This window comes from Rhea americana, unplaced genomic scaffold, assembly GCF_003343005.1.
Source record: "Rhea americana isolate MKP2758 unplaced genomic scaffold, rheAme1 scaffold_390, whole genome shotgun sequence".
NCBI lineage: Eukaryota > Metazoa > Chordata > Aves > Rheiformes > Rheidae > Rhea > Rhea americana.
In genome coordinates this window covers 95,206-109,693 of record NW_028186524.1, presented here as the reverse complement: position 1 = coordinate 109,693, position 14,488 = coordinate 95,206, and the positions used below count along the sequence as shown (strand labels likewise).

At 43.2% G+C, this 14,488-nt stretch overlaps 1 protein-coding gene across 1 annotated transcript in view; it reads left to right on the top strand.

Annotated features, from left to right (window-relative positions):
- Positions 1–14,488, top strand: part of INSR (insulin receptor) — a 49,394-nt gene that overhangs the window by 19,313 nt on the left and 15,593 nt on the right. Inside the window, exons 2-9 of the mRNA XM_085313615.1 lie at positions 5,306–5,621; positions 7,231–7,376; positions 7,693–7,837; positions 8,090–8,304; positions 10,269–10,395; positions 11,019–11,269; positions 11,679–11,846; positions 12,621–12,822. Of these exons, the coding sequence (XP_085169741.1) occupies positions 5,306–5,621; positions 7,231–7,376; positions 7,693–7,837; positions 8,090–8,304; positions 10,269–10,395; positions 11,019–11,269; positions 11,679–11,846; positions 12,621–12,822 (1,570 nt within the window). The remainder of the gene's footprint in view (positions 1–5,305; positions 5,622–7,230; positions 7,377–7,692; positions 7,838–8,089; positions 8,305–10,268; positions 10,396–11,018; positions 11,270–11,678; positions 11,847–12,620; positions 12,823–14,488) is intronic.

Here is a 14,488-nt window from a genome sequence, read left to right as displayed (position 1 = left end):
CTGTGGGAATGCCTGTCTCAATACAGGATACAATGCAGAATATTGGATTTCATATGTGTGGCTTAGAATTTCTTCTTAATAAAATATATACTTTTTATTACACCTGAACTACTGCCTGTTTGAATACACTATTCAGTTGGTCTGGGAGATAGCTATTTTAGTCAATCCAGTGGTAGAGGAACCCAAAGGAAAAGAAAAATTACCCTGACCAATGTTTGTCCTTTTTTTTTTCTCTGACAATTCACTGTTCTGTTAGCAAAAAGTGAGAAATAAAAACCTAATACAGATGTTTTTAGTAACAGTCAGCTATTTGGACAAACTAGACACAGTATCTAGCCTAATTGACTTGTCAGTTAAATATGAGTCTTCTGGCTACCTGGACTGGCTTGGGAGTGTTTTACAGTGTCAGTGTATTTTGTTTTCACCTGAAGCACTGGAGGGAGCGAAGTGACGTGAGTGATCCACGGAGGTAGAAATTCCTTTGCGCTGACTCGCCTGCTGTCTGTCCCCCCAGCTGGGCCTCAGCAGCAYGAAGAAATGTCCGTTTGAATCCATAATCAGAAAGGTTTGTAAAACGCATTGTTTCCCAAGTCTTCGGAGTCACTCTAGCTAGCTAGTTAAATATTTATTCACGCCTAGAACAACAGGTTTGAACCTCTGTGCCAGCTCGGTTTCTCCCCTGTCCCGGGCAGGTTGGTTGAGCGTTGTGCAGTTTGTCATCGCTGGGGTAGGGATTTTAGAAGCCCAGTTCCCAGGGCTCTGATGAGGAGGTTTATGTAACTGCAGTGAAGAACTCTGCTCTAGTGCCAGTGCTGTGGCATGTTTTTTCATGCAGCAGCTTTCATGGTATAGCATGGTGGCTTCTGCCCCTACCCCCAAATTAGTTGTTTGGTTACCTCTATTTCATAAGAAGTTCCAAGTTTCTTTTTTAATTTTTCTCTTTTCTGCAAGGAAGTGAAGAAAGTTGCCCCCCTTCCCTATTAAGGGAGGGAGGGCTCAGCACCACGTTCTGCAAACTCTCAAGTCCCTCGGCAATAAGCAGAGGCCGTGGCTGCATGGTCGGCGCGTGCAAGTATACGCAAGTTCCTCCCTAGGCTGTGTGCTCAGCTTGTGCTCGCGAAGAGGTGAATCTCTGTAAGCTGCTCTCGGCTATTTGGTCCACAAAACTAGACGAGAAAGTGCTAATGAGATAGACTTGGTCAGCATAAACTTAGTCTGTGTTGCCCTATGGCAAAAGGATAATGTTGAGTGGGAAAAGGGGAAAAATAAAAGCTGTCTGACCCATGCAGACTCTCATAACCTGGATCTTGCCGTAGGATTTGTACAAAGCGGTAGGGGATTACGCTGGAGAGGTGTCTACGCCATTTTCAGGTGCTCGTTTTATAAAATGCGTACTTCAACAATGTCTACGTGACATCTATTCAGGATCCTCTGCAACTTAAATTTGTGCAGAACAGTGCCTGACGATTTCTTATCTTGAGTGCTTAATGGAAAAATTGTTGCCTTGGCTACTTTACTCTCTTCAAGCTGTCTTACAGACATGAAAAGCTGTTAAAATTGTTCTTAACATCTCTTTCTCCTCTTCAAAAATAGTTCAGTTATATCATCTGAAAACCTTTAGAGATGAGAATTTAAACAGTTTCTGCTCCATGAATATCTGCAGCTGTGTTTAAAATGTGTAAATAAGCATAGGACTTTAGAGATTGGCTTCCATTACAAATTACAAATACAAAAATATTCTGTGGCATAACATAAACTACATGCAACTGTGTTTTGCRTGTGGGCCAACTTTGCAGAATTACCTGTCTGATTCACTGCATCCTGAAGAAACAAGTGTTTCAGATTGCTTAAACTTTGTAGTCCCTAAGCAYGAGAGGTACCTGGGAAACATCCTTTTGCCTTCTACACTGCAGWGAGGGCTGATGAGGAGCACTGCAGTCTGCACAGCCCCCGCTCATCCTCCTGCTCGCAAAAAGTTTTCCTCCGTGTTTGCTGTAGGAATTCACTTCCCGAGGGGATGCTGTCCTCTCTCAGGAGAGACTGGCTGGCGTGGAAGCCCGTGCGGGACACCAGTGTATCGGCGCTCCCTGGGGAGGAAGGGTGACCACGGGGAGATGCATGAGAAACAGCCCAGACGAGTTTTTTATTTTTTTCCCCGTAAACCTTGACATGTTAGACTAGAGTTAGTAAACCTGATAGTGTTTTGGACTAAATTCTGGAATCTTCTGTCTGCATTTTGTTGCCAATATTTCTAATAAACGGATGGTTTACTTTTTTTCTTTTTTCTCATACTTGCCAGAGTAGTTCAGTTAGTACCAGTCCCAGGTTGTTTACTTACTTTTTAGGCACAGCTTTTCTTGATGTACTGTATTGCTAAATTTAATTATGAGTTTGAATTAACCCCCTGCCATGACATCTGTTGCTGGACTGCCTGCACCTTCTGGGGCCTGGTAAAGGATGTATTCCTGTGTTTTTAAAGCAAGCTTTTCAGTTTGTATTTACTCCAATACAAGGTATCACCTGCAAGTTGTTCCTATTTGCCTACTGCCCTTCAGTGTGTTACTGTTTCTACGTGACAGGTTTGTAAGAGCTATTACTATAAAAGGGCAAATGCTCTGCCACCATAAAAGCAAATGAATTCTATAATCCACTTCTGTGTTTCAAGTTAATGGATGAATCTTGGGAGACGGATAGAGAAGATGTCTGTGCTGAATGATTGACGTRGAAGAAGTCAACCATTTATGAGATTAAATGGACCTATGATAGAATTTCAACTTTAGCCATTTCATGTTTGTTCAAAGGATTTATCAGGCTGGAACAAACCAGAGGTTGTTCCTTTTTACTATCCCATCTACTGCAGCTACTGCTGCTTATTCCAAGAATGGCATTAACTGCCTTGACACACTTAATTCCGCAATCCCTTTAGCGAGGGGGGGAGGTTCTTCCTAACCGCAGCTGGTGATTTGATCATAAAAACATTGGTGGCATGTTGTACTATGGAACCTGCATGCTGTTCATTTAGTTGAATAAAACTAGACCACATTCCAGTATTGGTCTGTTCAAGCAAGCTAGCCAAAAGTTAAAAATAACGTTTTAGCCCCTATACATTGGTGTGTCTGGAACTTCCCCAAAGAAAGCCCCTTCTGCTTCAACACCGAATAGCCCCAAAACTGAACTGCTTGTGCCGAGTGTTGTGGTTCGGCCTTTATTTTTAGGGGAGAAGGTAAGTGTGTGTGTGTGTGTGTGTGTATGTTTGGGGGTTTTTCTTCTTGTGGTGGTGGGGTTTTTTTTGTTTTGTTTTGGTTTGGTTTTTTTTTGGTGCAGTCTTCGTGCAGTTGACCAGCATGACGTAGGTCCTGTCAGTAGATACTGATGTAGATACCCGTGGCCGTATGACTGGCTGAGGTGAGCGTGCCACGTTCTGCTTCGAGCAGATTTGATGTACACCCAGTGCAGGTGTCAGCAGGTGACAGCCTTCCTTTCGTTGTCACATCACCATCTGTAGGGTGTTGGTTTTGGCCTTTACTCTTTTTGAAACTGGCCCTCGTAGGAGCTRCGGGGCAAGCCATGACCTGCAACTGCCAAGAGGAGGGACGAAGCTGCTCGGCTGAAGTAGATTGTCTTTCCAGTGAAYATTGTAAACCCTAATTTGTGGCAACATCTTATATTGCTGCCTCTTTAGTCTTTTCTGGTACTGAGCACTTGCAAGAATTGCCRTGAGAGCCCTGCAGTCTGGAATAGATTTAACAGAGATAGGAAGGGGAACGCGTTTGCACTTACTTTTCTGACCCAGGAGSTCTGTGTCCACCTGCTTTTAAACTACTGTCTTGTGAGAAGACTCCAGGATGGCAAAGCCTCTGTCAGGGGAAAGGAGAGATGGGCAAAAGAACTTGGTTAGACCTCTGTCCTGTCCAAGGTAATTTCTTTCTAGCCCATKCATCCACCACAGACAGAAAGCCTGTGAAATTTTGAGACAACTGCTTTTAATTTGGTGCAGAGTTGCTTGGTCTGGCCAGCGCAGATGACAGGAGAGCTTACCTGTCTGCCGCTTTATGGAGCGCGCTTAGGCAGGACACAAGATGGAGCTCAGACCGGGGCCAGATGCTCCTCCTGCTGACAAAATTCTCTTTTTTTTGGTGAGAAGGARGTGATGTTGGAATTTGCTTCTTAGTGATTCATAACAGTAGTCCAGAGGTTGAATGCTACCATACAGTTAAATCTAGTCCCATGCCACMTTCCTCATCCTCACATTCATCTGTTTAAGTGAACTGCTGCATTAAAGATGTACTTGGCTTTTTTGGCTTAAACTCTTCTAGTGGTGTCTTCAGCTTTATTGTATCCTTCCTGAACTGAAATTTCTGTGGCATGTCCTGGATGAAGCAGTTGGGTTTAATTTGTTCAGGCTCATTTGAACAGTAAGCCTGAGCGCGAAGGTGCTGAGCAAAGGGTAAGTAAAGCGTCAGGAATGTGGTTCCCTTCCGAGCTTTCTTTGGTTTGCTTGGAGTCTCCTGCAGCTCCTCACTCCGTGTTAGTCATGGTGTTTGCTCTGAGCTATGCTGCAGCTTGGTTTCTATTTCAAAGCCCAAACCATTCATTAAAAGTATTGTGAGGCACTAAGTAATGGATAATTAAAAAGTAAACCATAAAAACCTCAAGCAATAACACTTGTGGGTGCTCTTCATCTTGGGCTTCCTCAGGAGAAGCGGTCGAGTATTTGTACTGGGTGCCAGGGCWGCAGGCTTCCCCCCGGGAAACCGGTGACAGGTTGATGTACAGGCAGGAAGGAGGCTCTGATAAAGCAGAAGGGTATGTAACAGTAGGGTTGGACAAGCACTATTAGCAGCATTAATGTGGGAAACTTAGTTTCTTAAAGTAGGAAACCAGAATCTTCTGGCTGAAGCTGGCTGTCCCAGGCTTGAAAGCTGTCACTGTGCGAGTCTCCTCACTCGTTCGGGGCTGCAGGCGTGGTGTGCGAGTCGCAGAGCGCTCCTGGGAGCCTACCAGTGCTGGGCACGTTGGTTCTCTTTTTGGAGACAAATACTCCAAATAATCTACTTAATTGAAACTTGAAGTGAATCGGTGAATTGTGAACTTGAATGGCAGGGTGCTCTGCACTGCAATAGTGTGATCAAAATTTGGAACTTGGAGTTGAAAAGTGGAGATGAGGCTGAGTTCTGCGCTTCATGGATGTCTCTGTGAAAAGAAGGATGCGAAGCAGAGTTGGACAGAATGGTTGCTAGAAGGCCCTCGTGGTGGTGCATCCTCAGGCTGTGATACTTAGTTTCTTTTTCTTTTCTCTTTGCAGTTTGCCCACCTGCCTGCAAGTCACAAGGCTGCACCTCTGACGGTCAGTGCTGTCATAGCGAATGTCTCGGCGACTGCACGGAGCCAAACAACCCTGAGAAATGCGTGGCTTGCCGCAACTTTTACCTCGATGGCAAATGCGTGGATAGCTGCCCACCCAATTACTATCATTTTGAGGGGTGGCGCTGTGTGACTTTCAGCTTCTGCCAGGAGCTACACAACAAATGCAAAAATGCCAGGGAGTCAGGGTGTCACGTTATCCACAATAATGAATGTGTTCATGAATGCCCGTCAGGGTACATCATGAATTCCAGCAAGTAAGTGCAAGTGTCTGCAACTAAACAAACCATGCTGTAGCTTGGATATTGCTCAGGAGCTTTGTGCATCTCCCGCGTGGGTAGAGACGTATTCTGTATCTGAGGGAGTTGCAGTGCTGGAGTGGCTGTGACAATTGTCCAGTCTAATTTAATTTGACTGGCAAACTAATACCTTGTTAGTGCAAACCATTAAAGCGGATACATTTATCTACCCTGTCTCAGTAGTTTATTCTTCCTCTGCTTCGCTTGGCTTCCCTTCTTCCCTCTCAGGTTTGGAAAGGGAGGTCGAGAGAGGGCAAGAAAGAGCCTTCTGACTTGTTGACACTCCTCTTCCTGTACTTGAGTGGGATGAGGGAGATGGGGAATGGGGAGGCCGTTAGTAGCCTTGCTTCCYTTCCAAAGCAGACCTCAGACTAAAAGGCCTTCATATTTAGCAGAACAGGAAAAAGTTGAGCCTAATGAAGAGATGTAGAATGCAGAATATGCGTAGCATATATTGAGTGAATCATTCTCAGAATATCTGTCCCTCGTCCCTCCAATTATTTTCATTGAGCAGGTTCAAGCTGTGCCAGACATCAACRGACAATATAACAAACAACTACAGCATAACTCAAGGCGGGGAACAGCCATTCTGACTATTCCCAGGGTTTTTCAGCAAATGAATTAAATACTTTTTGCTGCTGAGCTGTTTATCGCTAAAAACTTTGCTGTTTGTTCCACAATAACATTATATATTGTGATGAGTCAGATTTCCTATGAATATTGGTAGCTTTTGTGCTCACATGTATTCGCTCCTGATAGAACAATTTCAGGGAATTTGCTCTAGCAGGACTTTATATTCTGTTTCCTGTTTTGCATTTCAAAAGGATGAACCAGCAGCCCCCGAAGTAGGTATGTTGCTTGTGTAATAGCAGCCATCTCCTCTCTTAAATTTGCTCCAGTTTGCTGTTGGTAGGATCCCACAACACTACTCTGTGCTTTTCCTAGAGCAGATGGAGCATTTTTTTTTCTTTCTTTTTCCTCTCTGAACTAGTTGGAAGCACATTCTTGTGGTGTTATGACCAGGGCAAGCAATCATCTTGCTGCCATTTAAGAAGTATTTCCCCAGAGCACAAAGCACGTGCTTGCTTGTGTTTTTTAAGCAACTTGATGTGCAGTGCTTCATCAGAGGGCATTCCCGGATGAATGCCCTGCCCTCTGCTCATCAGCTACACATGTAGTCCTCTTAGACTGGAGACTGGACCTGGGTTCCTTAATCTTGAAACCACTGATACTTATAGCACTGAACAGCAGCGTGGTGGATCAGCTACTGATAGTCGTCAAAATTGCTTTGTTCTGTTTACATAGGAATGGACAGAATGGCAAGGAGAAATTATTTCATCTCGTAATGACCCATAGTTCAGACTGGAATTTGGAATGTCCAAACAATAAGAACAATTAGCAATTCCTCGAGGTTCCTAAGAGCCGTGTGCTGTGCACTGCAAGTGAATCCCTTGGCTCCTTGTCAGAACAGCATCTCTTTGAGCTGATTACTCTGCCTTTGAGAATTGCTGGAGATGCCTCATATTATATTCTGCAAAAACATCACTTCTACATTCTTGTTTTTCAGCTTGCACTGTACTCCCTGCGCAGGGCCCTGCCCAAAGGTTTGTGACTATGGGAAAGAGAAGACTATTGATTCAGTGACATCTGCCCAGGAGCTCCGCGGCTGCACAGTTGTTAATGGAAGCTTAGTTATAAACATCCGTGGAGGAAGTAAGTTCTGTATGAGTAAGAGGGTAGAGGGCAGTGGGTGTTGGATCAGTGAATACGACACACTCCATGAGCTGGGGGATTTCTATCTTGCTTTGATCACTCTGAATCTTTAAGCGGTTCAGAAAAAATAACAGCAAAGCCAAGACTCTTGTGGTGTTCATTCGTTTTTTTTTTTATTTTATCTTTTTTTTGCTAATTGATTTTTGTAGTGTCATTTAGATTTATGTAGAGCCATTTCATTTAATCTGTTTGGGCTTTGATATCAGTGTTTCCTTCTGTTATCAGAAAGCTAAAACCGATGTTTTCCTCTCTATAGATAACATAGCAGCTGAACTTGAAGCAAATCTTGGCTTGATTGAAGAAATCTCAGGTTACTTAAAAATTCGCCGGTCCTATGCCTTGGTTTCTCTTTCTTTTTTTCGTAAACTGCATCTAATTAAAGGAGAAACATTAGAAGCTGGGTGAGTTTCTTCAACAGATATTTTAATTTTGTACTTTGAAGCTTGAGGGAGTGCCAGTGCTATCTGGGTGATTTGTATTGGTAAACAATCTGCAAGTTATTTTAAAATGTTCTTCTGCCCATGGCTTGCAGCCTGTTGGGGAAGATAGTTTGTATTTGTTTTTCCATGATGTCTGGATCAGTGTATGAGAGGAGTTTTCGGAGGTTCTCAGAGGATCTCTTCTGAATCCATGTTTTCATTCTCTGCTTTCAGGAATTATTCTTTTTATGCCTTGGACAACCAGAATCTTCGCCAGCTTTGGGACTGGAGTAAGCACAACCTTACCATTGCACGAGGCAAACTCTTCTTCCATTATAATCCCAAACTCTGTTTATCAGAAATCCACAAGATGGAGGAGATCTCTGGAACTAAGGGGCGGCAGGAAAGGAATGACATAGCCCTGAAGACAAATGGTGACCAAGCCTCATGTAAGAAAGTTTCTGAATGCAGCAAGACTTTGCATCACTCTCCTTTCCCTCTGTCTTTGCTAACCTTATACTCTTATTCCTCTCTGCCTCGCCTATRAATTTGTTTCGAGGGCTGTCCTTGTGTCCTTCTGGTAAAACACCAGTCATGTGATTTGCTACTTGCTCGTATGCTGCAGCGACATTGTCAATATGCCATGAGTGAAAGTACTTACGAGTACTACATCTGGCCAGGAACTTGCCTTGGCAGCTTTGGTCTTCAGTGTTTTTCTGTGTGCTCAGCTGTGAGTTTTTCAGGGCTGAGTGTATTGTTGTGTCTTTTGGAAGAATTTAGCACAATGTAACCTCAGTCTAGATCGGGACTTTGTGTTACGGCTGAGTACCTGATTAATAATCATAATTTTCTTTTAGCCTGTCATGAGGGGACAGTATGCATTCAGAACAAACATAGAGGAACAGCATTTTCACTCATCTCTGCAGCCATCTGAGGGAGTTGCTATGACAACAGTTGGACACATTTTTCCTACAATTTTTGTTATGCTTTTCAGGGGGTTTTAAGCTGGCAGCTTCCTTCAACTACAGCAATAAGGTGATGCCTGTGTCAGCATGGCTAAGGAGCAAACAAGCAGTGTTGCTTCCAGCATTCTCTTGCTGACGTCCTTCCACTCAGAGTGTAGTTGTGCAGACATTTATCTAGGTAGCAATGCTACCATAAGCAAATCCCTTATGCCCCAACCCTGCTGCTTTTTCCTGTTCCATGCAACACATGATCCTCTTTCCCTGATTGGTGACAGTGCTGCTTAAACAGCCCCTTCCCCTGTTCTGCCCTTGCTGCTGTGCTGGTGCGGCTGTTTGTGAACAGACTTAAAAAGTGAAGATCTTTCAGCTGGATCAGTTTCCCGATCCAGTTTGACACATGCAGCCAYGCCAGCACAGTGGGGAGAGGGGAGTGTAATCACCTACCTGAAACTGGCTGTACCACTGAAAAGCACTGGTAGAACCACAGCCTCAGGGACATCACAGCTCTAACTGGCAGAGCGAAGGGGGTACAAGGGATCGACTTTCTGTAAAAAGTCATCTTGACCTGTGATACAGGATTTGGGGTTCAAATCTTGCACTATCACGTGGTTGTGTGCGCAGCTCCCAGGCCATCTGGTTGCTTTGCTTTAAAAGCAGCAGGAGGAGATGGCTCCATTTTTCTTTGCCAGCTTTAAGTCTACTCTGCTGTGCTGTTCTCCTCGCCTCTCCCCACCAGACCACATGTTGCCAGTGTGTTTGGCTTTTTGTTTGTTTTTATGTTTCAAGTCTGGTTTTCACACTGGCAGCATCCTGTTTATATAAAAAAAAAAAAAAAAAAAAAGCCAATGTTTGTTCTGGATGTGGTGCCAGTGAAATAAATGTTCTTCCTCCCTCGTGCAGCTACTGCAGGAATGGCAAATCCAGTCAGAGCTATGCAGCTTGTCCTTCTTGGGCTGCTTGGACGAACCGTACCCTAACACTTCCCCTGAGTCTCGAAACTCCACCCTCCTGCAACTATTTGTCGCTTTTCCCTCCTGTTTGCAAAGGGACCATGCTGTTCCTGGGCAAGGCTGGGAATTCACCCYCTTTGAAGACAGGGCCTACATAAGCAATGTAAACCATTTTACTGGTTATGCAGATTGTCATGAATTTTAAAATATGCTACTTTTAGATTTCTAGCTAACTAGAATTTAGTTCAAATCTTCTACAGGGTCATTTTCATAAAATCATAGAATAATTTAAGAGAGCAGTAACCTGTGGAGATCATCTGTTCCAAACCCTGCCTCAAAGCACAGATAGCATCAAAGATAAGGTTTGAATGAGCAGCTCTTCTCAATACTAAAGTCCCCATATTCATCTGTGAAAAATAGAAAATTCTAAATTAATTACAAATAGAAAACATTACTTTTAACATCAACAAAATCATTGTCGTTTCTTTTTTGTCATAGGCGAAAATGAATTGCTGAAATTTTCTTCTATTAGAACATCTCATGACAAGATCCTATTGAAGTGGGAACCATACTGGCCTCCTGATTTCCGTGATCTCCTGGGATTTATGCTTTTTTACAAAGAAGCGTAAGTGGAAGCTTAAGGAGAGGATACCTTTGGTGACCCACAGTTGGGGTACAAAATAGCAGCCATGCTGGGCTTCCACAAATGACAATTGGGATTAAAGAGTAAATATTAAACCTGTTGTGGACACAGCTATTTAGTCTCTTTGATTTTCTTTTTCTGGCTCTTTCACTTCAGTTTCCAGTGTTACCTGTTTATATAAGTGCTAATTAAGATTCCCAATTTACTGAATTGTATACAGTAAATATTCCTCATTTAAGAGCAGTCCAACATTAATTATTCCAACTGTTCTACACATCCACACATGCTCTGACTATGAGGGTATAGATTATCATCTCCCAATTATCTCCACAGGATGATGAGATATTTATTCCCGTTTAAATGGGAACCATTCTTTAAAAAATCAAGGTTACCAAACTGATTTTCATCAATTCAGTTTTTTTCGAACTGAAAATAATGAGCCTGGATTTGGTTGTCTGGATTGGTTGTGGAACAGCTCCTGATTTGTGGTAGTGTTAGGAGACTGGGTTGCAAAACTCACTGTGCCTCATTTCCAGAATCCATGTGTTGTTCCTAAAAACCTGAAATCAGGATTTTGTTAATTTGAGACTTTTTTTCCTTTTAAGTCCCTACCAAAATGTGACGGAGTTTGATGGCCAAGATGCTTGTGGGTCAAACAGCTGGACAGTTGTGGATGTTGACCCTCCTCCGCGGTCAAATGAGCCCAAAGCCCAGGCCCAACCAGGCTGGCTTCTGAGGGGCTTGAAGCCATGGACGCAGTACGCTGTGTTTGTTAAAACCCTGGTCACCTTCTCAGATGAACGAAGAACATACGGTGCAAAGAGTGAAATTATCTATGTGCAGACCAACGCTACTGGTCAGTATCATTAAATTATTGTTGCTTTGCAAATAAAAAATAGACCAAAGTCATCTTTTGACTGGTAATCATGGCACCTCCCACTGACATTGCTGCTTTAATTTCATAAGAGGATATTCCAAAGCAAATGGAAGAATGTACTTCCCTGAATGGGGGGAGGGTACTAATAAGCTTGTCTTTCATCATGTTTGCACGTATCTAAGAAGAGAGCTTGCATGCACACTGGTGTAACCTCCAGCAGGTTTACTGAGTGTCAGTGTGCCTACCCTGGAGTATACTTTATTCCTGAGGAAAAGAAAACTTCTCTGTGCCTGTCTCATGTTCTGTCCAGGCCTCACAGGGCAGCGAACCTGATCTCTGTATCTCTCTCTCTTTTTTCTTTTTCTTTTTTTGTTTTCCCCCTCTGCAGTTCCTTCAGTCCCATTAGATCCGATATCCGTTTCTAATTCTTCATCCCAAATCATTTTGAAATGGAAGCCCCCCTCCGAGCCCAATGGAAACATCACACACTACCTGGTGTTCTGGCAGCAGCAGGCAGAAGATAGTGAGCTTTATGAACTGGATTACTGCTTAAAGGGTGAGTGAGTGCTTCTCTGCGCTGGGCTTTCAAGCTTTCCGGGTGGTGGTGAGACTATCTTGGCATTGTCCATGGAGTGAGCTTTCACACATCTTTGAGGTAATTTAAATGCCTAATTCTGCTGTTCTCAAGACTATTGTTAAAGAAACAGGCTGTGATGTAGCTGTGTTTTCCCACTGTTCAGTTACATTGTACATTAGTCACTTCTGCCAGGTCATGTACAAAAGCTCTCCAAAAAACATTTTTTTACACGAAATAATCAGATATTTTATCCTTTGGGGATCTCCCATCTGCACTTATTCCTGTTAAACATGAGTAATAAGTATAAAAACAGCTGTGGAGATAGTAAGATAAAATGTTATGGTGCTTCTGGAGAAGWGGCCAGGTTAACTTTTGAAATCATCCTGTGCCTTTGTTTTTGGAAAGCTTTCAGGATTAGGAGTTTCTTTGAGGACTCGCTTGCTGCTCTATTTTCTGCAATGAGATGAACTTAGCTGGCATTCTGTTTGGCTACAGCAACATCTAACACCCTCCCTCCCCCCAAAAAATAAAATAAAATTAAATAAAAAACTAGCATAGATTTGAATCAAAGGCCTGTCACAAGGGTAAAACCACTCGAGCTTGGATGTGAGTGTTCAGGATGCCCCGAAGTGCTATGACTCTAGCATGCACCAGTTTTGAATCTTACTCATTAGCTGTTTTCCCATGGTAGCATGAAACATCTGCTTCTGCCTTGTCAAGCATCAGAATAATATTAAATGGTTTTGTCCATAGGATTAAAACTGCCCTCAAGGACGTGGTCTCCTCCTTTTGAATCCGAAGACCCTCAGAAATACAATCAAAGTGAAAATGAGGATGTCAGTGGAGAATGCTGCTCCTGTCCTAAAACAGACTCTCAAATACAGAAGGAGTTGGAAGAGTCTGCCTTCCGCAAGACATTTGAGAACTATCTTCACAATGAGGTTTTTGTCCCCAGGTACAAATAGCCAAAATTATTGTCTAAGTGGTGTGGGGTAGGGAAAGGTAATTAAGTATTAAACAAAAGTACTGGGCTAGACAGGGCCATACTGCCAGTCTCTGGGCTTCCATGAGGCTGTCTAGTCTAGCTGATTATGTGCATCTGAGACCTGGGAAAGCTGAGCACCTACAAGTGATGTTATTACGGATTTGGAAGATCCTGCTGTGTTTCCTGTCTCTGAATTCTCAGCTTGAGAATAAAGTGAGACTCCTCAACAAATGACTAAAAAAACTGTAGCTCATTTAAACTTATGTGATACCAGAAATAGCCTTTTTTTTTTTTCCTCTCCTCTGTCTTAGAATTTTGTGGTCTAGCTTTTTATCAAGTTAAAAAGAAAAGAAAAAGGGAAGTTTACCATGCCACAGCCTTGTCCTTTAGTGCGGTATTTGCGGTCTTCCTTGCACTTGGTCTGGGAAATACCTCCAGTACCATGAGGAATGCAACTGCTGTGGGTGGTAAATGTCCTGTTTTGAATGGCGCACGCAGTGTCACGTTAAGTGGTGTTGAATATCTTCACACTTCATATGCAGCTTAGAGGAATCACTGGGAATCAGTTTAGAGTCGGTAATGATTTACCCTTGTCACTGTCACGTATTTTGTGCTCTAAATTTGTTGTTGGCTTACTGCGTTTAGCTAAGCATTTGTTTGCACCTGCTTGACAAAAGCCAAGTTACTGCAATGAACTACTTTTATTTATGAAGAGTGTGTTACTAGACAGTATCTCTTCTCTGTGAGCCTGGTTGATGCCTGCTGCTGTCACATGGGAGTTCATGCAGAGTCGCTCCTGTACTATTTCCTTGCTGTTAGTGTTTATCAGAACAAGTTTCAGTGTGCAGAATGATGCCCAGGATGTAGCATATTCAAAACCAGAGGAAAAGCAAGCCATATTCAGAAGCCAAATTCCTCTTGATGTAGGCAGACAATTCTGACAATGTGATTTCTTTTTTTCTTGTCTTTTTTTTCCCCCCTCTCTCTGTCTCTCTCTCTCTTTCTGTCTCAATCGTATTGTGCAGCCACCTCAGGATGCTTCTCAGGCCAGTTTCTGGGGTATGTATTTTAGGAAGAAACCAATCACCAGGATGTGCCACCTTGTCAGCCTGCAAAGGAATAAATCTCCACTTCCCCTAGACAGATTTAGCATTTTAATACAACTCTGTTATGATAAGGGAGCAGCAGAGATACTGTCCTGCTGACACGCAGCCTGCTTGTCTTTTCTGACAGGTTTCAGGCTGTGGCAAAGTAATTAGATTACTATGCCTTTTGCCAGCTCATAGGACACCCTATTTAGAGCCTGGCAACTGAACATGAAGTGTGTTTGACTTCAGGTTCTTTTTTATATTGCTTCTGGTAGTTTGTCAGCCTCTCTCAAGACACTGCTGTGGCCTCCTCCTGGAGGAGAAAAATAGAAAATAATAAATAAATAAAAGCCCTCTGGCAGTCCCTAGCAGGAATCTTAGAGATGAGACTAGCAAAATGTGGGAAATGGCAGGGCTGGAGAAGACAGTAGAGCAGCTGAGAAGTCAGCCACGTATGTCTTGTCTCCTTATTTTCTGTGTACCATTTTTCTCCTCCTGTCCCGTTCCCAGCTATCTGATCCCTGTGCAGTATCCTTTTGGCCCTAGGC